At 42.5% G+C, this 26,500-nt stretch overlaps 1 protein-coding gene across 3 annotated transcripts in view; it reads left to right on the top strand.

The window, feature by feature from the left end:
• The window catches only part of GRK5 (G protein-coupled receptor kinase 5), a 154,458-nt gene that overhangs the window by 102,621 nt on the left and 25,337 nt on the right, over positions 1-26,500 (top strand). For 2 of the 3 annotated variants that reach the window (XR_003529659.1, XM_027655276.1), the window contains exons 4-7: positions 4,189-4,266; positions 21,248-21,348; positions 24,142-24,234; positions 26,300-26,363. Coding sequence is in view for 2 of the 3 variants with exons in the window: in XM_027655276.1 (XP_027511077.1) it covers positions 4,189-4,266; positions 21,248-21,348; positions 24,142-24,234; positions 26,300-26,363 (336 nt within the window). In the remaining variant the exon portion in view is untranslated. Of the gene's footprint in view, positions 1-4,188; positions 4,267-21,247; positions 21,349-24,137; positions 24,235-26,299; positions 26,364-26,500 lie in introns of those variants that run through there. The other variant, XM_027655278.1, reaches the window with a different exon arrangement.

The raw sequence follows: 26,500 nt of genomic DNA, 5'->3' as shown, positions 1-26,500 counted from the left end.
GTGAGCATCCATTTAATGCCATTTATAAAAACCCTGTCTTGCTGTTAGGGAGATTTCATTTGGTTAAGTCCCTTACATGGTGTATAAACCATCTGTGTATGTGTGTCTTAAAGCTGTTCAAGGCTTTTTCCATCAGAAATGCCAGTTTGTTGATATCAACAAACTCATTAACTCAAAATGTGTTTTTAAACAGTCAAAAGGGCTCTTTTTGCCCAGCCTTTAAGAATGAAAAATGTGGTTTCGAGTTCACTTTTCATTTAGAAATGCGAGTTATTATGAATCCCAGCTGTCTGGGGTTTGCCTTCCAATTTTTAGTCACAGATTTTAAATCTCCAGCGGAGGCAAGTGCAAGGACAACCACTGAGGACAGAGCAATAACAGGGCAGAGCCTGGAGTCCAATGAGGGAGTGAGCAGAAGCAGGAGCAGAGGGAGATTCTGGGGATAACAGAGAAGGGAGCTGAGAAAATGGAGGCGTAAAATTGGGACTGAAATGTCAGTAGCCTCCTGTAGGTTCTCAGAAGGTGACTTCAGTGCTCCTGACTTGACCAAGAAGCCAAAAGTGCTCTGGTGGGAGTATCTCTTACCATTTCCATCTCCTGGTGGCTACAAGGGACAACTCCTGTGACTGTGCCACGCTGCTGCAGGCAACCATCAGCTACCTGCTGTGGGAGAGTGTCCTCCCAGATCTGCAGAGACATCTCTTTGGCTCTGTTTGTCAATTTGCACATGTTTTTAAGCCACACAGTTTCCAGATCTCAAGCAATATTAAGATGAAAATAAAATACAAGATAAATTGGTGTGCCAGCATTAAAGCTGCTGATGCGAGCGCCTGTGGGGTCCCTGTGCCATTGCCCTGGAAGCTCTTCAGCCATCACAGGCAGCCTCCAAACCTCTTGCTCAGCTGTCCCTGAGCCCATGGCCCCATCCCACAGCCAGCCACAGGCTAGATGTTTCTCCCTTTCCCAGCTGAACTGCATTTTCCCATCCAATCCCACTCAGCCCATCCCAAGACCAGCTGCTTCAAAGGGAAGGACGCTTCACACCCCAATGCCCCTGTTCAGCTTCTAGGGGAGAAAGAGCCACCAAAGTAAGTACTACCTCAAAAAAAACCAGCAGCCAAAAGAAAAGTTAGCAGCAAACAGCAGCCAGCCCACATCCTCTGGCCATTTGGACTGAAGGATCTGCCCCTGCCCACAGAAAGAGCCTTCCCTGAACCCGTCCCATGGAGTCAGGGTGATCATAAATCCTCCTCTCATTTATGAGCCATGAATAGGGCCCTGTCTGACCTAACTGGGGCATGGAGAAGCTATTAGACTTCAGAGCAGGAGCCTTGAAACACATGCCTGGATTCATCAAAGGAATAATGGAAAATATTTTGTTCCACATGGATTTTAAGTAACGCTGTTATTTCTAGCAATTAGGGATTTGCAAACTGTAGCTGTGCTTTTGAGTATTGTGGAAGAAAGGGATGTATCTTGTGATTTAAGCACAGGACTCAGAGTTGAGGACCTTGATGGCTTCCCAGGGAGGTGGCAGGGGGAGCATTGGGGCATCCCTGTCTATCTCCTGTAATAATAGTTCATGGCTGAAAATATACCAGTATCTGTTGCTGAATAGCTTGAAAGTGGCACTGAAGGGAGAAATAATAATGAACTTAGAAAAAAAATTAAACAGGCTTCTAGTACAGAACTGCAGTGAAATCAGCACTGTTCACAGTTGGAGCTTGTGGTTCCTTCTCACATCCTCACTTGTCTGTCACTTCCCACCTTCACCACCACTGTGTCACATGTTCTGGGAATGTCAAATGCAAGTATAATTAAACTTTCCTTTTATTCCTTCCTAACTATCTTGAGACAGAATGAGACACTGTATATATGTGTGTGTGTGTGTGCATTTAGCTCTACATATGTTGTATCCCATCAGGAATTGTATTTCAAAACACTGATCCAATCCCTGCAGAATTTCTTTCTTCTGGACTGTCTTGATTTGTTTCCTGTTGTACAATTTGGGTGGAATGTAAATGTTATAGGTTATCTGTGGCAAAGAGGATATCAAATTTTTTGACATCTCCCTGGTGCACTTCAAATAGCAGATGATGACTTATAATCAGGTTTTATTTGTTAGGAAGCCAATATGTTACCAGGATCCAGGGTTTAAAACCAAATGAAGGAGAGAGAAGTTGTCATTATTGGATAAATTGTAAATAGCATTGAGTGGAGGACTCAGAAGATCTCCTAGATGCTTCCATGCTGAGGCAGTGCCAAGCAGTTTTCCTTTCCTTGCAGTCTTCTGCATGGACAGTTACATTTAAGTACAAATGTTTTCTTTCATTAAAATGCATTATTTCTGTTTTCTTTTACATGAAAAGCATCTAGTTTGTCTGTGAACCTAACCATAAACTGTAAGGTCCAAATAAGAGGCAACTTTCAGCTTTAAAAAATCTGTTGCTTCACTTGCTATTCCTCTATTCCCTAGCAAGGAATCAGAGAGAAAAATGCTGTTAAGATGCTGTAAACATTTGAGAGTATCTGTGCTCTAAGAGCTGAAATGACCCATACTCAGATACCATCTAAAAGGACAGGAAATAGGATGAAAGATTTTTTTTTTTTAAAACCTGATATTAAGTTTTATGAGGACATAAACAGTTTCATGACCCAAAATGGTCACTAAAAGAGAAGTACTGTACTTGTGGGTTTTAGTTTCTGGTGTATTTATCGTCAGTAATACAGGTTTGTCTTTTATTTGTGGTCATTGTCAGACAAAATCAGGTCGTAATTCCAGGTTGTTCAAGCAACCTGCTCTGTGTGTGTGTGTGTAAATATGCAGCTTCAGACTGGAGCTGCAATAGCCAGCTGAGCACTGGCTGGATAGATGGGGAATAGCATTATTACTACATTGTGGTTTCCATGTCATTCCTGGGTTTGCTTAGCTGGGGTATCCATTACAGCCTGCCTTCAGATTTATTGCACCCAGCTCGGAGCAGTACATACATCTTCCAGTGGGCAAGAGTTCTGAAATTTGTTCTTCCAAGTGTTTGCCAGTTCAGTCTGATTTACCTTCTTTTTTTCTTTTTTTTTTTTTTAAACTTCCTCCTCATTTATCATTGCAGACAGCTTGTATTGGACCAGGTTATTTAATTGGTTTGGCAGGATTTTCTGGGATCCTCTTTTTAATACAGTCATGAAAACTGTTAGGCTCTCTTCTTTTCCTTCTTCTTTTTTTTTTTTTCTTGAAAATACTCGGATCCAAAGGCTAAAGCTTTATATTCTGGGCAGTGCCAAGCAGGAATTGTTGTCATTTAGCCACTGGGGTCCCATGCAGCACGTGTTTCCTTCGAATGCCTGCCATGGATCCAAAGCTCTAACTGAAGTGATTAATGTATTCATGGTGAACAAATAGTGCTTCTTTTGTTTGTTCTGTAAATATGGTCCTGAAACTCATCAAAAGTCAGTAGTGCTACAATCCATAGGATAGTCAGAATTTTAAAATGTAGGCAAACTTTGTGTGAGAGGTGCTCCTTTTTTTAATACACTAGGGAAGCCAAAGAGAATTTGGCTCACAGTGTCTATTCCTCTAAATGGCCTCTCTTGTTTACTCTTGATCCTAAAAAATCTGCCTTCTGAAGGGAATGGGTCAAGGATCACTGAAAGTGATGGCAAGTGTCTGTCTCTGCTTTGCACAAGTATTGTTGGACCAAGGGGAAGATGTAAATACATGGGAGAGACACATTCAACCCAAAAGACAGTATATTGAAGGAGTTCACCTGGCACTTGAAATACCACTGTGGCAAGAGTAACAAACATTCACTTTCTCTGCTACTCAGTGAAATAATTTTACCTTCTGTGCCCACCTTCCTTTTGAGCAAAACCAAATGAAGTTGACGTCTCTTGTCTCTGAACGCTTTCTGAAAGCTGGTTTGGCAAGGCTATGAAATATAAATGAATTAAATTGTATTGGTGTTAATTAAGAGACACAGCCTCAGAAAATGCACCACTAGGATTTGGTCAAAACAAAGCAGCAGGTTTTTAATAAGAGTGTGTATAGAGGTTTTACTTCCACCAGAAAATGATATTTATCCTTTGGATTTTTCATACAGAGTGTTCTGTTAAGGCCACATCCAAAATGAAGTTATAATGGTGAAATATGAGTGCAAATATTGACTTTTATTTTTTATATATCTGTTCCAGGCGGAATATGAAATTGCTCCAGATGAAAAGCTGGGAGAGAAAGGAAAGGAAATCATGATGAAATACCTCACCCCAGAGGTAAGGGGCAGCCAAAGTGGCATTACTGAAGGAATGCTGCAAGGCACACCTTTGCTAAACAAGGTTGTTATAGGCTTTGTAAGCCAGACTTCTAAAATTTATGGTGGCAATCTCCTGTGAATAAACCTGCGAGTCTTATACAAATAGTCAGAGACAAAAAAAAATTATAATGCAATCCAAAAATTGACTTCTAAGGATGAACTTGTGCTTACCAGGGGCTTAATTCATCTGTGGACAAGCAGGGGACTTCTCTAGTTTCTTAGTGTGGGAAGCTCTGTGTCTGTGGTGTAATGCAAGTGACCTCAGTGCTACCAACAGATGCCCCAATTATTTCCTGTCCAGCTCAGGAGTGGTGGTGGCATTTCGTGTACTGTTGTGTAGAAAGGACTGGCAAAACATGGTCTTTCGTAACACTGTGTTTTGGTACAGAAATTCCCACTCCTCCCCCAGCACCGTTTTCCCCGAGGTATCCAGAGGCGTGCAGGGGACATCGGGGTTTGGAGCTGGGAGGTGCTGTGCTGGTTCTGAGTGTTGCCTCTGGGGGCTGTGGGCAGGACAGGAGCTCATGGGAGCAGCTGTGCCCACAGGGTGGCACTCCAAACAGACATACAGATCCGCTGCTGGAATTTGGGACAGGCTGCGCTGGGACTGGCTCTGTTTTGGGGCGGTTATCATCATTTCCTGACCGCGTTTCACCTTTGCAACAAAAGTCGCTGCCAGGAAGCAGTAAACATCCGACTTCAAACACAAGAGCAATCCTAGGATTTTTCCTAAGTTGCTTTCGTAAGAGTAATCAAAGATGCACAACTGCTGCTTCAACTGTTTTACAAGAGAAATATGTTTGACCTTCAGGAGAATTAATGGCATTTTTGGCAGATGTCTTTCTCGAATGTTTAAATGGTACAATGTGTTTTGGAGGTGCAGGGGCAGAGCAGACCACTCTTTTTCCAGTCAGTCATTTTCCTACAATAAATTTCGGTGCATACTTTCGGTTATCTCAGGCTGCACTTTGGGATCTGGTTTCATTTACTGAGCCTGGCTGGTTTCATGTGCAGCCATTGAGCACTGCCAGTATGAGTTCCTGCTGCCCATTCATTAGGGGCATGAAGTTCCACTGCTTTTTAAATCCACCAGAGCGACCTTTTGTTTTAAAATCTCTGTTAGTGGAGGAACGAGGGACAAATACCGAGGAAAAATATTTCCCACTGCTCCAGTTCCCATCTGGAACTGGGGAAAGGCATTTTGCTGATAGCAGAGCTGGTGAAGTGACAGAAGGGTAGCACTGCTTCTCTTCAGCCAGTGATGGTGAGGGTTTCCAGATGCCACAGCCCTTCCCTGCTGTCCCATGGCATTCCTGCCATCCCTAGTGCAGCCAGAAGCACATGGAATAGCTTAGTGAATGTGCAGTGAAGACCAATCTGAGAACAGTTGCTTCTTCATCCAGAAAAAATGGTTACTGGATGGTAAATTGTGTTACAGGAAGGAAAAATACTGGAGCTCCAGAGCTGGAGTTTCCATTCTCTGCCTGTACTTCTTATTTGACTTGTACCTGGTTTTTTCAGTATGTAAAATTGGCACAGCATATTTACAGTCAGTCCTGGAACTTTCCTGGTACTTGCAAGTTGCCTTAACAACTTTGGGCAGAAGGAAACTAGATGACTTCCAGTGATCCCTTCCAACATGCTCCTTCATGTGTAGCCTAAAACTCTGGTGGTGGTGCTTTAATGTCTGCATTGGTCTTGCTGCACTTTTTTTCCTTAGTGAGAAACTTCTGCGTCTTCCCAGAGCACTGTGAAAGCCCTGCATAGCAGAAAATACTTCCTAGACATGAGGTTGACTGTCCCATAATAGTGGGTTGAATCCTAGATTTTCTAACAGGTTTCCCACACAACAAATGCTTAAAAAACTAGAGCAAGGCCTGGATTAATCTAATATTGGTTTGGATACCTGACTAAGGTACTCAGGTTAGGAGTGCAGGTGGCCTACTGCCCTTTCTTGCAAGAAAGAGAAATAGTATCTCCAAAGGACACATTTCAAGCCGGTAGAAGTCAGTGATTCAAAACCAGGTTAGATTCTTGCAGTCCAAAGGGATGAATCTGGACCCAAATACCCTAATGGAATATCATCCTGACCAGCAGAGAAACCTCATTTTCATTAGGATCTGCATTTCTCCATTTAGTTATCAGTCTCTTGAAAGACAGAAATTGCTACTGCTTCCACAGGCTTCTGCTTTCAGCTGAACACTTCTTTTAAGTGGGTGTATGTCTGTGCTTCAAAGAACCTGATTGTCTTAATATAAAAATAGTGTGACATACAACTTGACTGATAGAATAAAATCATAGGTTTAGTTCTTGGACAGATAATTTAGTCTTAGAATGTGAAGAGTATTTTTCTCAGAGTGCAGGATCAGAAGCAAAATGAAAACAAAAAGTAGACTTCATGCTCTGTAGTATTTATAGATGATTTTTAGTTCTTTCTAAGGTTTTTAAATGTCATACACATTTAACATACAACGTGTCAGTGTATCATCATTCTAAAGTGTGTTCCTTTGCATAGGGAACATGAACTTTATTTAATCAAACATATACTACTTGCACAGCAGAAAGGGCACACCCTTGAAACCTTCTCTGCAGAACTGTTCTTTCTCCATGCACAGGAGCAGCTCAATGGCTGCCACACCAGCAAGGTCAAAGATTTTTTGACTGGAGTCTTGCTTCTTTAAGCAATTTGCTTTATGCTTTAACAATTGCCATGAAAAAGGCACTTAAAGCTGCCTTCTTGACTTAATAAGCCCATAAGGCAAAAGTCCAACCCACAGGAAGTCTAAAATTTCTGAGGTTGTGAAATATGATGGTAAAACTGCTAGAATGAATTGGTCACAAATATTTCTTCCCTGTTTTTTCCTAATCTCAGCAGTTGAGTGGAAAAGGTTTAGGCTCCAGGTCTGTCTGTAAATGACCTCAGTGCTCCATTGAAAAGTTGAGTTAAACTGAACCCAACCTGGCTTCATTACCTGGCTGCTTCTTGTACTGGAAGAGCAAAGAGATATATTTAGCTTTGTCCTGCTTTTAAATTATAGCTTTGCATCTCCATGCAGCATTTTTGCCTTCCTGCCTGACAGCTGCCACGCCTTACTCTACTAAATCACTAGCCCACTATTTGCTTTTTCACTGTAAATCACCTTGAGAGACTTGGAGAGACACTATATAAAACTAAATTGATTTGAAATGGCTCTTAAGACAGTCTCCATATGCCATTATAGTTTATATTTGGACTCAGCTGGGTACTAAAAACGTTACTGAACAGGATGTCTAATGTGTATTGTTATCCCCATTAAAATACTTCACAGAATATGAAGAACAGCAACAGCATTAGTTTTCTTATCTGAATTCCTGTCCGGTCTCCTTTCCTCCAGGAAATACACAGAATAAAGGCCATGTTTGCACTTTCTTGCTGAAAGAGGTTAGCTGGGCACAGCAATAACCTCCTTACTCCAGTCTAAGGCTAGCAATGGGTATTTTGATAAGCAAAAATATGTCTTTGTTTTTATGAACAATTATAGGATAAGGAAGGGAGGGAAAGGTCCCCTGAAAGGGACACTGGCTGATCAGCAGTGCCTGGCCTGGCTAGAACATGCTCTTCACTCAAATCAGTTCTCTATGGAGAAGAAAACATCTATGTAATACGGGTGAGGTGAAATCAAAATGACATATGAACCCTTCTGCTGGGCAAAGCCACGCAGCTGAGTCAGGCTCCTGCTCCCAGACGCCATCTCTCAGCTCTGTGCATCACCAGAGGATTGGTTTTGCACACCACTGCTTTAATCTTGACAACAAGGATCTTGGCCTTTTGTTGCTTTCTCCTTGAGATTTCATTCCCCCTTCTTATTTTTACCACTAAAATAAATGCAAACTTCAGCAGTTGTGCTTTTGGGTGAGTCATCTTGGCTGATCACTAAATCCTTCCATCTCCCACAAGGAAAGTATCACTTCTTAATGATTCTGGCTGAAACCTGGAAGGGCAGGTCATACCGTACCAAGAATTGGATTCAAGTACTGAGACCTTTTCCTCTAACTGTTTAGTTTTACTAAAAGCCTTCTAGGGAACATGTTATAATTAGTTTTTGGAATGGCCAAAACAAAAGCTGAATGTCACTCTGAGGGGAAGCACTGAAAGATAGAAACGTTAAGCTTCTGTAAAGCAATCTGCAGAGTTTAATACGAGATGAAGCTTTGTGTTTTGAAAGGTGAGCCTTCAGGGACTGTTTTCTACCTCGTTACCTTTCTCCTACAAATTCAGCTTATATCACTTATATCCAGAGAGTCTGTCCCCCTGTAAGCTTATTATCTTGCTGATAAAAGGCCAACACAATATCACTTTTCATGGCTACAGTGGATGGTCCCTAAGGGCTTTGTCCAAGAGTTATCTCCACAGATAGTTTTCAAATTTTTCTAAACCCTATGCATTTCATTAATGACCCAGTTGGAGCAGGCAATGAATGAAGTGCCTGTCTGAACACAGTGTGTTACGTGGGCTCAGGATGAGCTAGAATTATTTACTTGCTCGAAGCTTTATTTACTGTGTCCTTTGGGTTCCTATTAGGAGACTTTTCAGGATGCTAAATACTTAAGTAGAGATCCTGGCATGGCTTGAGCCAGGGAGAATTTTGCCATTTAATTAATTACCCTGGGACTTCACCCTTTGCCTCAATGGATTTCTCATCTCCCCTTTCTATTGATTTCACTACTCTAGGAGCAGCATTTCAGGCAGGGATGATAGCATTACTTAGGCCTGTGCTTTGCAGCTCACATAATCGATACGTAATCCAGTCTCCAGAGAAATCAATGCATAATTTTGTTGTTGTTGCCGAGACAGCACGATCAATATCTCCACTGATCACTATGTCTTCTTAGTCCAGCGAAGTACCTTCTCCCTGTGCTTTCTGAATAAGCTCATCTTTCCCAAGTTCAATTCTGGGAAAGTATCTGAGCAGCAGAACGGCAACCTTGTTACTCACATTAATGCTTTCTAGTCAGAATTTATTTTAATAAGCGTTTGTCTGTCACTGGGGCTAGGCTGTAATATAGTGTGGCAGAGGAATCTGAAAAATCACAGGGCTGCCTTGATTAGGAGTCCCTTTGCTGTGGTCTCAGGCAAAAAGGCATTTTCTCACGGTTTGCTCAAGTCCTGTTTCCTCATCCTTTACCCACTGTTTATAATACAAATGTTAGTTAACTAAACACTTACTGAGGGCTTCTGTCTCTTGCAATGGTGCCAAACTGCAGAAAAGCCTATGGAAACAACACAGAGCCTGCCCTGTCCTGAGGATGCTGCCCAGGTCCTTGGGAGTCCCATGTCCTGTTCTTTAGGCTCACAGAGGGCTGCATTTGCAATACATTTGCTCAGACTGGTTGAAAGTTTAGACCAGAGCCATTAACTCCACTGGGTTTATGCTGATCAGTGCTATTAGTTGAAGCTCTGCTTTTCCTTGTTGCTTTGGAGAGGTTACACTCTCTGGTTCACATGCTTCTTAACTGTTTGTCATTTGTGGTCAGGGAAAGCATTGGGATGCTTTGACCGTTGGGCAGAAGCCTTCTGGCTTCCCTGTGTTTGCTGGAATTACTCTGACGTGACCCTTTAGAAAATGGAAACTTGCTTCTGCTAATTGATGTCAACCACACAAGTAAACCTGGCTTACATCTGTCTGCTGAGGCAGGGCAGGCCCCCCAGGCTGCTCCAGCTCCTCTCCCAGACCTGCCAGGGCATCCAAAAGGACACTGCAAATAAACCAGGACGTCCAAAAGGACACTGCAAATAAACCAGGACGTCCAAAAGGACACTGCAAATAAAGAGCCCAAATAAAGAGCCGTCTGCTCAGGATTATCTGGGAACAGGAAGGATGTACTTGTCTGCCCTTGGCTAATGAATATGCTCATTATAGTTTCCTCCTCTCCATTTCAGGGGTCATCTGTTCCCTATCCCCTCTGCATACCCCTCACAACTTACCCTTTAGTTTGTAGGGACTACCCAGTGGCCAGGGCAGTTAATCCTAACAGCCTTTAAGGTCCATTCAGCTTCCCCAGAAAAAGCCTCTCCTGCCTGAAAACTTTACCCACGTGGGGAAAAAAAGGAATCAGCCTTTTCCAGCTGTCTGGAACACTGGCTTGCAGAAATCCAGAAATCTGCAGGAGATGGCTTTTGTGTGTTTGCACAGAATGACATTAAAATAGACCTCTGGTGAGTCCAGCCTCTTGTGCTCCCAGCACACATATTGCAGCCTTGGAGGCATCTGGATTGGAGAGATGACGTGGCTCTTTCTGCCCACTGGCTACAGGGAGCCTGGGAAGACTCTGAGTGTCTCAGCTTTTAGATGATAAAGTGTGATGAGGTGAATTCCGTGCTGGTGTAATGCAGAAAACATTAGATTACATTGCATGGGATATCCACACAGGTTTCTGTGCACCATTTCTCAATGCTACAGGAGCCCTTTGAAGACCTGACCTCCCCAGCCCTTCCATCCCTGCCTGTGATTTGCAGCAACTTTCCCTGGTTGGTTCAGTTTCAGATTTCTTAAGATAAAAACATAATGGGTCAACAAATGTCTCCTGAGCTCAGGATCCACTGTGCTAAACTCGGAAGCAGTAACAGGGAACCACATGCTTGATCCCAACAAAGAAGAGAATGAAGAAGCACATGATGAAAATGGAAGTAAAACACAGCTTATTTCTCACCTGGCTCCCTTGTAACAGGAAATTAGAATTCTGGAAAAACATCTGTAGGCTTCAGGATCTGAGTAGCCTCACAACAACAGGGCCAGGCAAATTCAGATGAGATGCCTGAGGCCAACACCTTTGACTGGGATGATGCAACTAGAAGAATCACTAAGCTGATAATGTTAGAGTGTGCTGTTTTAACTTGGAACCAGGAATCACGGGGTTACCATAGGGAGTGCTTTAAATTTCACATGAAACAAATATATTTCCATTCATTAAAATGTCACTAGATAACTGTAAAAAAATAATATTTAAAAACCAAGTCTTTTGATTACAAATTGGATTAGACATAACCAGCATATTTAAGTTGTGGATATGTGGCACTTGTGTAATATTTTTTCCCGGTACTGCCACAACACTTACAAAAGTCACTTTTACCTGCATGCCAAGCCTCAGCTTGTATGTTAATTTATTATTTTTTGATCAAGTCAGACTCTGACCTGAGTCAAAAATCAAGCATATAGCGATTTTATTATCGTGGCACAGATGCTGTTTGTCCAACAAGCAAAACTGAGGAAGAGTGGAATATGCCACTGCAAACAGCTTGTCATCCCCTACAATAAATGTCTTCCCCCTCAGTCATTTGCAGATGGCTGTTGCCATATGACTGTTAATGGGCCGTGTGACCCAGGTGATTAGGGAATGCCCTGTTTCCAGCAGTGATTTTGTTTGCTTTCCTGGGTGTTTCCAGTCTTTCCCGTGAGTGGGCCACTGGTTCCTGCCTGATGTTTGTTTAATTCACTTCCTAATTCTTCTCAAGACCATCCTGGGTTATCTTTTGGATTTTCGTTTCTTCATTCAAGCGTTTCCTCGGGATTTGACCATTTGCTAATGGGAAAAGACAAAGGCAAATTCTACAGAATCCCCCCACAGCTGGTGGCAGGACAGCCTGGATGAGGCTTCGTGCATGAGCTGCCTCCATGCAAAGCAAACAGCTCGTGGGCTTCAGTCCAAGGATCGCTTGCAAGGGAAGGGTTACTCATGTTTACAGGCTTGTAAGTCTCAGAGGAGTGAACTCAAGCAGAGATCTGTTTGTTTTCCTGCAGGAAAGCCATTCAGTAACCGTTGAGGTTGTAAATGAGTGTTTATAGATTTAGGGATTTATTTTTTTTTAATGGAACAAATGACATTTGGTTTACCAGAGGAAGCCAAGTTATGACTGTTGCAATATAAGATTGCTTGCTAATGTTTAGGCTATCCATCAGTGCAGGAGCATGTTAAAAGGTAGAAAGATTCTGATAAGAGGCTGAACACTGGATGCTCTCCAAACCTATTAAGCACACGTGATGAGAGAAAAAAACTTCCTGGGAACAGAAGCTTTCAGAATGGTCCTGTCATCTTTGTTGCTACTAATAGTGACAATACTGTTGTTTTCCCAGAAAGCTTTATCAAACATCTGGCTGCTTGTAGTAATGCACTATAGCCATGGCTCCTCTGGGTTGGTAAAAAAAGTGGTTATGTGACACTTCCAAGGGTTGTGAGTAGCCCAGCTTTGGGGTAGGTAGAAAATCCTGCTTCTCTTTTACTCTGTTTCTGAAGCCACCCTCCTCATCCTGCTGTCAGCTACTGGTACAGGTTATTTCATCTACTTTCAGCCCTTAATCTGTGTGCAAAGTGCTTTTAAGGCAGAAAAAAAAGCAACAAGTAAAACACAGTTTCCCTTCCCCCACTTTAAAGCAAGTTTATATAAAACCATTTCAGCTGGCTGGTTTGTGAGCACCCCTCCACCAATAAACCTATTGTCTACAGAAAGGAGGAAAAATGTGTTTCTTTGGCAAAGAAACCTCTATAAGCAGGTTTCTAAAGAATTATTTAAAAAGCATGTGTGGGAAAGGATGAGGGTTCAAAGATACTGGAAAATATCCTGCCAAGCACTTCTTGTGAGGCCCAATTTCTCACTAATTGAAGTCAAAAGCATATCTTCTGTGTTGACCAGTTTAGATCCTTAAAATGAGCTGTACCAAAAAAACCCATGGCTGGTTGGGATTGTGGTAAGAGTTTCTATTTAATTGAAGAGTATGAAGTCTGCAGCTGATTCACTGGACTTGCAAAAGAAGATGATGAAGCAACTAAATTTTGTCTCATGGGGCAATTTGTTATTTCAAAATTATTTTCTATGAGGCTTTGAGTGTTTAAGCTCTGGCCACCTATAGGACCAAGGAAGAATTTTCTCCTTCTTGGTCTAAGCAGTCTTTGCTCTTCTTTTGTTGCTCCAAAATTCATGTTGTGGTTATACCCCCCAAATTTCTCTGAATCAAATAAGTCGAGATTCCAATGAAACCACATTTTGGATTGAGGAGCTTTCTGTAGGAAACATGTTGACTCACACCATTTGCATGGCTGTTGCTTGTTTGCCACTATCAGGAACAGAAACGTGGTTTCCAGAAAGGAGCAGCTACAAAAATGTCTAATGAGGAGAAAAAACAAGGTATAGCCAGACAGCAGGCCCTGGACTAACAAGAGATCTGTGAAAAATATTTCATATACTTCCTATCCACTTATCAGAAAGAAAACCTCGGTGGTTGCAGAGTTTCTCCAAGGAAGGGCATAGTTCTGGACTACAACTTGTACCCCAGCACCAAAGAGGAAGGAAACCTAGAGAGGAAACTTGTCCTTTTCCTACTGGTGGGTTTGATGAGGCACAAGAGGCACCCTGGGGAGTCTGGATCAAGTGAGTGGGCCTGAAGCTCCATCAGATCTCCTGCAAGAGCTGAGGTGTTGAGCAAGGCATTTTGTGATGGATCAGCACAACCCCTCCAGGCAGAGGAACACGCTCAGCTGTTTGCTCAGGGCTCTATTGCCTCCAGTCATTGTGTTTTTCTGTGTGTCAACCTGTGTTTTGATAGTTTAGTAGAATATGAGGGAAAACAGATTTGTCATGACTCCAGATCAGCTTACAGCTGCCAAACAAACCCCAGAGTTCAGAGGCACTGCTGATTCCCTTCACTGATCTGCCAGCAAAGGATCCTGCCCTCAGTACTGAAGATACCATGTGGTCAGAGAACAGGACCAGGCTCAACATTTTCTCTGCCATTGACCCACTCCATAATCCTGGATGGGGTATTTCATGTTTTTGTCTTCTCCTCCCACTCTCAGGGCTGGTGAGATTGGTTGGCTTTGGAAGCTCTAACTCTCATGACCTATGTACACAGTGCCTGGCATTACAGGCCCCCCTACTTAGGTATCATGTCTACACACTGTCGTAATAGATAAATTGCTACTAATAACACAACTGCCTTCCATGCTCCCCGTCCACCTCACTGCCAGTTCCTACATCTGTCATCTCAAAGCAAATATCCTGAAATTATGAAGCCTTTTGCTTTACTGGTTTGCCTCATACAGACCCAAATGACTGTGGTAGGGGGAAAAAAAAGTAAAAAGAAAAGGCAGAAGTTGATGACTTAAAGTGTTGCAGCTGCTCCTGATGTAGAATTGGCTGTTTACTACAAACAGAGCTAAAACTGAACAGATAAGATCAGACACAGGGCAAGGCAAAAGAATGTTCCGACATATTTGTGCATAACACCAAAAAGCATCAGGAGACTGCATGTGCTGTGACAGTGCTGGGATCCTTTCTCTCTCCAGGGACTTCCCAAAATCTACAACCAAGACACTCTGTCTCCTCCTCCTCTGCGTTTCTCAGTTGGACTCGGTGATCTTGCAGGTCTTTCCCAACCCAAAGCATTCTTGGATTCTCACTGTCAGCCCCTTTGTGCTTCCCCTCTGTCAGTCCCCAGCTGCACGGTCAGAACATCCCAGGCTGTAAATGGCACTGGATCTCAGCTGGCATTGGCCTGCCCTGACCCCCCAAAGTGGGCAGGTGAGGTGACATCAGGCACCCAGAGTGGCTCAGATGTCTCCCTGCAGTGGGGAAAGCAGAGCCCACGCTGTGCCCTGCACTGGTGTATTCCCTGCTCTCAGGGCAGCAGTACAGACCCCAGTGGAGACACCACAGGCCAGTTCTTGGGGTGAATCTCCTGCCCCAAGGAGCAGATAAGCCTCAGAGGCACAAAGATGCAAAATTTTATGGTCTCTGTTTTGCCTTCCATTGTCTTTCCCCTTTGAAAATGTGCATTATCTGAGCACATGAACTTGTCTCTCCCTGATTTTGTGCCTACCAGTGTGACTTGCATAAATCCACCCAGCCTCCCTTTTCCTAGTAACCTCTCTGCTTACTGTCCTCCTTATGACTCCTTATGAGGTTTTGCCTCAAAGGGCTGAGGACAGTCACTCCTGACAGCCACACCATTGCTGCCTGTCCTGGTAGCTGCTCCCCCTGCCAGCTGAGCCTTCCTCCAGCATCTGGGGAACGATGTGACTCTGCAAAAGCCAGAGCAGAAACGGCATTGCATGTGTCAGGCTTCCCAGCCTGGACACAAACCATTGCTCCCCAGAGCTGCTCTCGGGTCACGACCGTGTGAGTGCAGATCAAATGCAGAAACACCACAGCTGGAGAAAGGCAGAACCTCCAGGTTTTTGTGTGTGAGCTCTTCCCATCCCATCGTGCACCGTCTCACAAGAAAGTTCATTTTAGCCTGTTTCTTTCATAGTTTTGAGGGCTCTGCTAGTAGCAAATCTGGAGATTTGTAGATAGATTATATGTGGAATGTTGCTGTCAACATCTGAAAATACACATATCATTAAGACAAATGCTTGGAACCAGAGACAGCTCAAGAAAAGTTATGCCCTTGAACTTTTGTCCATTGATGAAACATTTTTAATTGTTTTAAGCTAGTTTGTTGTGGAATGTTTTCATAACCTGAAACATAACATATGCTGCACGTTATTTATTTTACGCAAGTGACTTTTAAAATAACTCCTCGTGTTTCAGTGTCGTGGCTGCATGCCTGAAACTTGCCAGGAAAGCAATTGTGTTTATGACAAAAGTTTGCATGAGGTCTGTTCAGTCTAAAGAGTGCTGTGTCCTTCTGGTTCATATGGCTTTTGTAGTGATGAACAGTTGTGCTTTAAGGTACTGTGATGACTCACATCCACTGGCAAGAGCTGGTAGAAAATGAAAGCCTGGATTTCTAGGTTTCTGTTCCTTATTTACTGATTGCAAGCTGCAGTTGGACTGGTTTGTGGAATCTGAGCACCTCCAGCTTTCGTTTATCTCGGTGAAGCTTCTTTGATTCCATTTAGAGATGATGATCAACCCTTCTGCGAAACACATCTCTTAACCTCCCGTTCACTGCTCTGTAAAATATTGTGAGATTGCCACCTAGCTCATGAAGACTTAATCAGGCAATGAAGCTTTAATATTTGCAGGTTCTTAGATGAGAGCATCTGTGTAAGGTTAAAGAATTACCCCATTCTCTTTCTTGCAAAGTCAGTCTGACTGAACTCGAAGCTCTCCCTTTTTCTGATCAGAAGTTCAGGGTTCTGCAAGCTCTTTCATTTATTGCTTTAGGAGACAGGGACGATGGAGACAAGTGTCCTTGAAGCAGGACTGTTCATTTGCAAAGAAGATACTTATTCCCTTGCTCAGAGCTTCAGGTTTCCTTTGGTGAGCACTCAGCACACAAACTCCCTTCCTCAGCTGTTCTCAGGGCCGTGCCATGTGCCTGTGTTTTATGGAGCCCAGTGTTTTGCAAAATCATTTATACAAAGGACTGGGAGAGGGCTCAAGAGCCTCTTGCACTGAGCAGAGATCAAATACACTTAGATGATCAACAGATGTCTGAGTGCCCTTGGAGGTCTTTCAGACCTCTGAGAACAGATTCCACAGTATTCATATGCCTGTTCTTCTGCTTCCCTGTGTGAAAATTTTTCTAAAAAAGCCTTCATATCCAATTAAGTGGATTTCTTCACATCGTTCCCCCAGTGTAGAGCAGAATATGCAGAATAATTGATCCCTGCCCTCTGTATTAAAACCATTTTTATATTAAAAGACCTTTGTCATGTTTCCCTCTTGCTTTTCCAGACTAAACAGATTTAATTCCTCAATGCTTTCCTGTGGGACTTTTTTTCCCGAACATGTTTCTCAGCTCTCCAGGCACTTGGTGCTCTGTAGCTTTCTGAAATGGTGGGTGAGTGTCTTTAGCTGGGGTCTCAACACATCCCTCTCAGTTCACTTTGTCATTTGGGCACTTTTTCCATGGAAACAGCAGCGTTACACACAATAAACCTGCTCGTGCAGGTTTGCGCTGTATGTGCAGAAGTAACTCAGAAGTAACTGAGCACCCTTTTCTTTTTTTCTCAGATAACCACTACTGCAATTCCAAGTTACATTCTTTTCTTAAAAATTAAATAAGAGGCATCATAAAACTGAGATGTTGCTTTGCCAGCAAAATATTTATACAAAGGTTTTCAGTTTCTGGTCACAAGGGGGAAGACACAGGAGGTAGGAGATTTTGGTTAAAACCTGGTGAAAGTACTGTGGACTTCTGGACTCTTATTACATTGTGTGGTCAAAGATAATGTGATGAGAGAAATTTTTGTTGTAGGATCAATTTAAGCACTTCTTGTGCTGCCAGAGTCTGGCCATTAATCTGGTTTAGGTTCCATCAGCTTTACCCTGGTGTTACTTTGTTGAGTTGACTGGCATAATTTCTGATTTATGTTATTGTAAAGGAGTTCAAGAATCACTTTCGTTGCCTTCAGGAAACAGAATAGCCATTAGAGGATATATGGGACTGTACTTGTTAAAACTCCCCAGTGTTTTGTTTTGAATACAAGAAAATGTAACTGGTTTCTGCAGGTGTTTCTGAAGAGTTAGCAGAATATTCTTTGTCACAAGCTCAGATGTAATGGTCTTAATCGTGGTGTATTGCTCTCCTAGCTGCCACAGGACATTTAATATGTTGGAAAAGGTGTCTCTGTTCTCCTGTAAAAGCTGAATTTGCTTTTACAGCGATTGCCCATAATGCAGCAGGAGAATGGTGTTAATAACCATTTCACTGGGACTGCAGAAATCTTCTGCACCTCTCCAGGGAAGAAGCAACTTTTTCATCTGTAAATAGCCAAAGTGGAAGCTTTCACTCTTGGGATCCAAATGCTTCCTTGCACTCATAACCTGTGCTATCTAATTGTTCTCCAGGGGAGCACAAGTCGGTTGGTGAGTTGGGTTTTGGCTTCTAATTGTTTCTGGCTTTGTTTGAACATTTGAAGGCTGTAGGTATGCACAGTACTCACACAGGGAAAATGGCAGCCATGGCTGTTTAATGGGAGCAGTGGGAACTATGAAGTCTCAAGGAAAATTTCAGGAAGGATCACACAAAGGCTCCCTAGAACCGTGTACAGGGTTAGAAAGGGTTGGGTGTGCTCCTCTCATGCACGTGGTGCCCTGAACACAAGGAAGGGCTGCAGAATGACATAAAATGTTTTGCTGGGCCTGCAGAACCTTTGGAAATTATCAGCCTCTGGAAAAAAAAGAAAAAGTGGGTTTTTTTGGTTATAGAAAATGAAATGGTCTAATAAAGCATTTGCACTACACTGTAAGGCTTTAGTCCCTGTCCAGGATGTCATTGTGTTATGTCTTTGCCTACCTTGATATTGTTAGCTGGCTCTAGATTTGTTCAGAGGAAGCAAAGATTCAAAGGTCAACAGTGACTGGTTTTGAAAAAACAAGTGGTGAATGTATCTCCCACAAACTTGGAGAGAGGAATCACAGTTTGTGTCATTCTTAAATGCTTCCCACATTGTCTTACCATTTCTTTTTCTCATTCTTCCCCCTGTTCCCTCTAAGAATTTAATTTCTTCATTATGAATAAGAGTTAGCTGATGCTTATAATTTTTTTTTTTAAATGTACTTTATCTCAGACGAAGTTTGATGGATTTAATACTCTAGTAATGCATCCTGGGCATGATCTTCAACATTAACCTCAAGGCAGCTTACTTTCCATTGGGAAATGAATTCCCAATTGGACATGAAGTTGCCTGGTACGAGTAAGAATCAGGTCACTTGGTCTAAATGACTAATTATGCACTGTAGTACTTAGCTTTTGGATTCCAGCTTTGACCTATAAATGTAGAACAAGTTCTAGATTTAGGTACTAGTAACTTCAGTTACAGGTTCTAGCATCAGTTTTACTGAAGTGCTGCCCCATTCACATCAGACAACATTCCTGACTCACAGCAGTACAAAGACTGTGGAGTTCAGTGGTGTTTCAGTACCCTGTAAATCAGAGAGATCTTCATCTTGAACTGGGTCTTGGACCAGTGGGTTCACTCAGCCAAATACCAGCTTTGGGCTGCCCATGACCTTGTATGTGCAAATGTTACCCACTGAGTACACAAACGTACACAAACATTCACAAACTATACATTAAAGGTATTAATTCATCTATCTCTAGCCAAAAACAGCTGAAATATTGCTAATCATTAGGCTTTGGTTCATATCTCAGTATTGCTTTAAAAGGTGTTTTTTTAAAATCTGTTTCCCTTTTTCCCCCCAATAGATTCAATGCTTTAGGACTGGAAAACAGGACTTCTGAGGTTTCTTCCAAGTTCTTTCACTGCTTCACTCTTGCCTCTACTTACTCTCTTGAACTAAAACTGGGACTTAGATTTCATCATAGGCATTTATAGTTAAGGATTTCTGTAAGTTTTCTGGTTTACTGAGAGTTGTTCTACAGTTCTCAGTTCCTGTCAACCTCAGCGGTCAATCAAGCTGAGAATATCTGGCTTTGTCTCAGTCTTTTCAACTTCTAGATGATAACATGGGGGGCTTATCTGCCTCTCAAGAAACTATGAGACTTCTTAATTATTAATAATCTACTCTGTGATTAAAAGTAGGTGTTCCCTAGATTTCTTTTGCTGAGGAAATGGAGGAATATATTTAGGAAATGAGGAAACATTTGGGTGAGGTCAAAGGTATCCCCAGCACGTTCTGCAGATGGTCTGTCAAGGCTGAACAGTGAGGCTGCATTACACAGCATGCACAGACAGTTCTCTAAACCACATTCCTATTTGAAAACATTCAAGTGGAACAAACTTACTTTTTCATGTCACAACCAGGATCAGATTCACATTTCAGCAGCGGGAAGGAAAAGATAAAAGACTTAATTCAGCTTTCCCCATGCTGGGGATTTTCTGTGGCTCCACCTCTGCCCCTTCCTCTGTCCTTATTCCCAGTGTTTTTGAACTCTGTCTGCACTGCCTTTCTGTGCTTGCCAAGGCAGCTCCAACTAAGGGTGAGTTAATGAGAACATCTGGCCAGGAATGAGTGATGATGCTCTGTGACCCACCCACTCAGCACATCTGGTGGTCATGGCCACGGATGGGGGACCTTACAGAGTGTAAAGGCTTCTGCAAGGAAAGAGGATTTTGTCATCTGTGGCTGGATTTATTGTAAATACCCGAATTAAATTGTTTATATAAAGGGACTTTCATGTAAATGGGAGAATTGCCTATAAATAGGTGCACATACACACACAAATATACACTTTTTAGTATAATTACAGTGTGCATTCAATGAGTGAGAACGTGGACTGCCTAAAAACTGTCTTTTTAGATAATTAATCCCAAACATCTTAAACTGGTTAACCATCAAGGCATACTGCAAGAGACCTCTCTTTGGTAAGGGTTTTTTGAAGGGGCTGAATGTACATTGTCTCCAAAGGGAGGAGAGGATGAAAAGAGTTTATGTGCTTGGTTGGCGAAGTTCCTCTTTGAAAATATTATTTTAAAACTGCTGAATTATTCTTTTTGCCTTTAAGGATGAACCAAGGTGTTCATCCAGATACTTTTGTGAACATCTTTTTTTTTATATATATATATATATATATATATACACCAGTGCTCTGTTCTTGTTTTGCTTTGCTGTTTAAAAAAAAAAAAAAAAAAAAGGATGGATTTTTCAGACAGCACAATGAATCGCCCATGAAGTGAAAACACTGGGCAAATTCTCTTTTGTTTAATAGAATGGCCTGTGCACAGTTCAGGCCAGCACATTTTTCATGGGATGCAAGGGAACAGTTCAAAGAATTGGCAAGGAGTGTGTCCTGCATATTCATGAGGCTGGGCAAGGAGGTGAAGGTACAGGAGAAGGCAGAAAAGCAATGTGAGGATAGAGTGGAATGTGGAGCAAGTTGCCACGGTATCCTATTTTACTGCTGTTTGACGTAAAGCTCCTTTGCTTTTACACAGCCGCTGGAATCGAATGGAAGCTGCTCAGGGCATAAATAATGAATGTGCCTTTTACACGTTAAGAGAGGAGAATCTGCACCTCATCACTGAGTTAACGTGCCCCTCTCTTCTCTCTCCAGTCTCCAGCCTACGTTGCCGAAGTCAGTCAAGATCTTATCCAGCAGACAGAGGAGAAACTCGAAAACAGCCCCTGCAAAGAGCTATTCTCTCACTGTACAAAGTAAGTATAACTCGATCCTCAAAGATCACAAGGAATGTGTCAGGTGGGGAGAAACATTGCCGTTCGAACCTGAGGCAGGTACCTTTGGCTTCTGCTCGTAGTCCTGGAGGCATAGCTGACAAGCAGTGAAGTCATTTCATCTGAACAAAATATAACAAATATTTCCATGCCATTATGTACACTACACACAGGCACTTACTGTTTCAGGTATTTGACAGTGTTCTAGCCAAGTAAACCAGCCATGGATTTCATGCTGTGTGAAAAGAGCTACGATGATAATGTATCCAAAGAAAACATCTCTGTTTCAAAGTGAATAAAAATTAAGTGGCTATACGGTCCATTTAGACGGAGGAATGTGCAGACTTGCTCCGCATGGCTTTCCCAGAAAATCTTCACCAGGAGAATGGGGCTTTTTTAATGCTTTCTGTCTGCCCTTGGCGTTGGAACGGGCATTATTTCACCCTTTGTCTGGGAAAAGGCTTATCAGTTCCTGCAGCGGGGAGGCGATTTGGGCCATTATGTGCTAAAGCTCCAGGTATGCGATCTGCCTTTGCAAACGCTGGCCAGTAGATCATAAACCAACAAAAATATGAAAAGGAGGGATCATCACACGCCGGCCCATGTGGTTTCTGGCCGAGCGCGGTCTGTTTTCCCTGGATGATGTAATGGGGATTTGTAACATTCGCTCCGCTGTCATTCATTGTTTTGACTCATTTCATTGACCTTTTCTGGTTTCAGTTATTCTTTGCGTTGGTAGGAGCTGTGGGTTATTTCTGGCCCTCTCTTAGAGCGTGGCCGGTGCCGTGTAGAGATGCTCTGCAGCTCATGCCACTGGTGTGTGCCAGTCCCAGCGACAAATGCAGAGCTGTGCTCCACACAAACCCCCCTGATGCCTGCTTCCAGTCCTCCAATCGCTTTGAAAGCTGACAGTTCCCTCTAAAATGCACTTTGTTGTTGCCAAAGAGGGGGAACTCAAAAGCAAACAACTGCTGAAAGGCAGCTATTGTTCTTCTAAAATACGTGGGGCTTTTAATTAACTGAATGGAACAGGCAGCATTGGACACCACTTAATGCAGGCCCGTATTCACCCACGGCCATTCCTTCATCTCTGGAACAGAAAAATGAGCCAGGTTTGAAGCCTTGGTAATAAATATGCTGGTCATTTCACACGGACTAAAACGAGGTCAAAAGGAAGTTTTAAAAACTTGCTGTTGGTATTTACTGGCATTGAATAATGTTAATTTTGAAAGAGTTCACAGTCAGACCAAAAAAGAGAGGTGTACATACAAATATGAGGCCTGCTGTCCTGTACGAGCAGGGGCAGGGATGAGTGTCATTCACATCTTCGTAAATAAAAATCAGTCTGCAAGAAAAATTCATGTGTAACTCTAACTCCTGCTTTGACCTTCAATATTTTGACTGTCTGCTCCTGCCTCCATTTAAAACTGCACATTTAAGACTTACTTTTTATTTTATTTTGTAAGCTTGAATCCATTAGGGGAACTGTATTACCTGTGTCCAGTCAAAGCTAATGAAGACAAAAATTTGACTTGTTGAGTGTGTGCAATTACCTGCCTGCTCCAAACTAATGGTGCAAGAATTAAAAAAAAAAAAAATTAAGAGCTGAGAAATTCCAAAAATAGCAGCTCAGGAACAGGGGAGACACATTATTCATGATGACTTGTCTGCTCAGGTCTAGAACTGCCTCAGGGTAAGACATAGACTATCCATTCCCAAATTAGAGTAGTCCTTCAGAGAGGATTTCCACCTTCCAGCAAAATCTGGAAATGTGTCTGTATACCCTTAGACATGGATACAAAAGTGTCTGTATACACCAAGACAGAAATACTCCTTTTTTAATGGGCATTTTTCACCCCAAACCAACTTTTGTCCTGCCAGTGCTGCCGGCAGAGGTGGGTAAGCAAGGCAAGGACCAACAGCAGCAGGTGAACAGCCCCCTGGCAAACAATGCAACCACCTTCATTTCAGTCAGCTGGCTCAGCTCAGCCCCTCCTTGCTTAGTTCTGAACCCTTGGCCTCTCTTATGGGATGCCTGATGGTCTCTAAATGCCTGTCACAAGCAACAGACTTTGTTCTCACATTTGCAGACTGGCCTTTTTATTCCTTTATTCCTTTTCATTATGCAAAAAATTTTGCACCCACTGTATGAGCCTCAAAATGCTTATTCTTTGTCCAGAAACAAATCCATATCCCTGTTCAGACTTTTCTTTCCTCTGTTTTACTCTACAAAGCACATAGCTGTTGGGAAAACCCCTTTGACTTCAGCCACATGTACTCCTTCTTCTGTATAGCAGGAATTGAAATTGATATTTTTTACTCAGAATGGTGCCTCTGAGGGAGCCACTTTGGCAGAGATGGGCTTCAGCCAGAAATTCTCTATCCAGATATAAACATCCCCCAAGGTTTAGGAGCTCAGTTCCTGAGGGAGTAGTGTTAATTGAGTAACAGAAGTAAAGACATTTGTTATCTAGTGGCTAACAACCTCTGGAGAAGTCCATTGAAGCCAAGGGGAGTTGCCCTGTTAATTTTCAGCAAGCATAACCAGTGTATATTACTGCTCAGCTTGTATAAGGCCTCCTGTTATGAAATACATCAAACATATCACTTTGTTCCCAAATTGAAACTGGGAGTAAAATAAAGTAAAAAATAAAGTGAAAGTAAAATAATCCTAGCAGACAAGAAGTCTGGATTTTTTTCCCTCTTGTTTTGTTTCTCTTTTGCCTCCAAGTTCAGGATTATAAAATGCTTATATATCCTTTTCATCTGAGATAGATCTGTCCTTGACCACCTCAGTGGGGAACCATTCCAAGAATACCTGAGCAGCATGTACTTCGACAGGTTTCTTCAATGGAAGTGGTTGGAAAGGTAAGCTGTCACAAGATTTTTTTTTTTAAATGAAAATAGATAAAAATGTTTATTTTTACTTTCCATACAAAATACATAGAATATGCTCAAAATCTGATATGTTTGCTTCTAAAGCTCAAGTGTTTGGCCCTTTAATGGTATTAGGTGCATTGGGTGTATTGGGTATGATCAGTGTACATTCAGCAACTTCAGCTGTCTTTTCTGAATATGGTGACTTTTTCTCTGCTCCAGTTGTCACTGTTATTAAATCACTCTGAAGAGAAAAAAATACAACATATAGGTCCTCAAACCATATGTATGTGCTCGACATTTCTGAGCACGTTTAATAACCGAGCAGCCTTAGTGGGTATTAATTTGCAAGGAAAGGGGGTCCTGCCTTTTCCCTGTCAGGGAGGGCTGTAGCAGACGTTCACTGCTGGGTAACAGTGACCTTGAGCTGAGAGGAGACCCAGTTTCCACAAATGGGATTAATTAGGGCGGATGAGTTGGGGCCAGAGCCACGAGCGGTGCGAGTCAGCGGGAGGCCTCGGAGATCAAAGGAGCTGGGCCAGTTCCTCTCCCTGGAAAGCTGCAGAGCTGCTGCACAGGAGGGGTGGGCAGAGGGGCTGTTTTGTGCCAAGACGTGCTCCATGTGCCATCTTCGCAGAGCCCACCATTTACTCTTCCATTTCAATTAAAAAAAAACCCATCAGAAGATTCATCTCTGGCCGGGCTATTTCCTATCTGTTTTCACCTCTGGGATAAGGAATTTTTTGAAATGCTTTGAGGGTTTTTTTTTTCCCCATTCCCCCAACAAATATGACAAGCCATTGGATATGCCTGGCTTAAGAAGCTGGGAGAACTGCTTTTAGGGTCAGCACAGACTTCTGACAGCCCGCTGGCTCCAACGGAGCAGTCACACAGTCCATTTATTCCAGGGACGTTGCTGAACATGTAGTTAGCACTGCTAATTGTTGCTTTTAACCCCAACAGCATTTGCAGCAGCCTGAAAATAGCATCTTTCCCTCTTCTAGCTTTGACCTTCTCCATTATTTTTCTTCTTCCACTTCAAAAAACAATAATGGACGTTAATGAAACGATTCACTTTAACATTTATTCCTCATTGTCATCAACCTCATCATCCCTGTGGTGGGAACAGCCACGTTACTGTGCTCCCTCTGCAGGCTGGCCACCTGCCAGAGGGGAACAAGGATGGGAGGAATATCCATTTCCACTGCTAAGATAGCTGTAAAACTTTGGAGATGGAGTGGTGGATACAAAACTGGATCTCTACGAATCTAGAATTCTTCTCTGTCATGTTATAAAACTTCAGCAGTAGCAAAGTAAAAGTTAGATGTGGATCTGGAGCCATTCTCGTGGAGCAGATTTTGTGGGAAGCCTATGAGATTGCAGAGATCATGTCTTGTGGTTGTTAGGGAGCACTCTGCCCTCAGAGACAGACTTGTTTAACCCTTAATTTGGCTTTTGCTCCCTTCTTGCTCGTGACACTCCTCCAGGAGGCAGGTAGCCCAGAGGGGACAGGCTTGGAGCTTGGCTTCCTCTTCTCCCACATAAATCCACCTCTCCTGTTCCCAGGATTGTTTCTTTCCTTGCTTCACATCAGTTTCATGTTTTATTTTCTAGTGCATTGAGTTTTGGATCTCTTTTTCTCATCTTGCACACCAAGCAGAGCCATCCTATGTATCATGGGAATTAATATCTTGTTGGAAGCTTTCAGGCCCCCTCTTTGCTTAACAAAAGCCAAAGCTGTATAATGGAGATTCAGAACCCTCCTTGGTCTTAAGATGCTAGCAGAAATTATCCTGATGACTCACTAATGTGTTGTATTTTATTACAGCTTAATATGTTGGAATTGAAAAGTTCAAGCCATACATAGTATTGAAGTAATGTAATTACATAATTATATATTATATTATATTATATGATTACCCTGAGATAATGTGATTATGTAATATTTATCTATTTTGCTTTTCAAAAGTATGCTCTGAAATAAATAAATCACAGAGAGTGCATTAAATGTAGCGTGCCTTTTATATATTTATTTATTTATTTCCTTTTCTTCCAGGCAACCAGTAACAAAAAACACGTTTCGGCAGTACAGGGTACTGGGGAAGGGCGGCTTCGGGGAGGTGAGTGATTCTGAAACTTACTGTTAAAGAGGGTTTCTTACTTTTTGGGCGCTGCAGGTACAGGAGCCTGATGCGACAGAGGCTGATTTTCATTAATTGCTGACAGTTTTACTTAACCCCTCGGGACACTGTAATTT

This window comes from Corapipo altera, unplaced genomic scaffold, assembly GCF_003945725.1.
Source record: "Corapipo altera isolate COAL_440 unplaced genomic scaffold, ASM394572v1 180, whole genome shotgun sequence".
Classification (NCBI taxonomy): domain Eukaryota; kingdom Metazoa; phylum Chordata; class Aves; order Passeriformes; family Pipridae; genus Corapipo; species Corapipo altera.
This window is presented reverse-complemented; position numbering and strand designations above follow the sequence as displayed.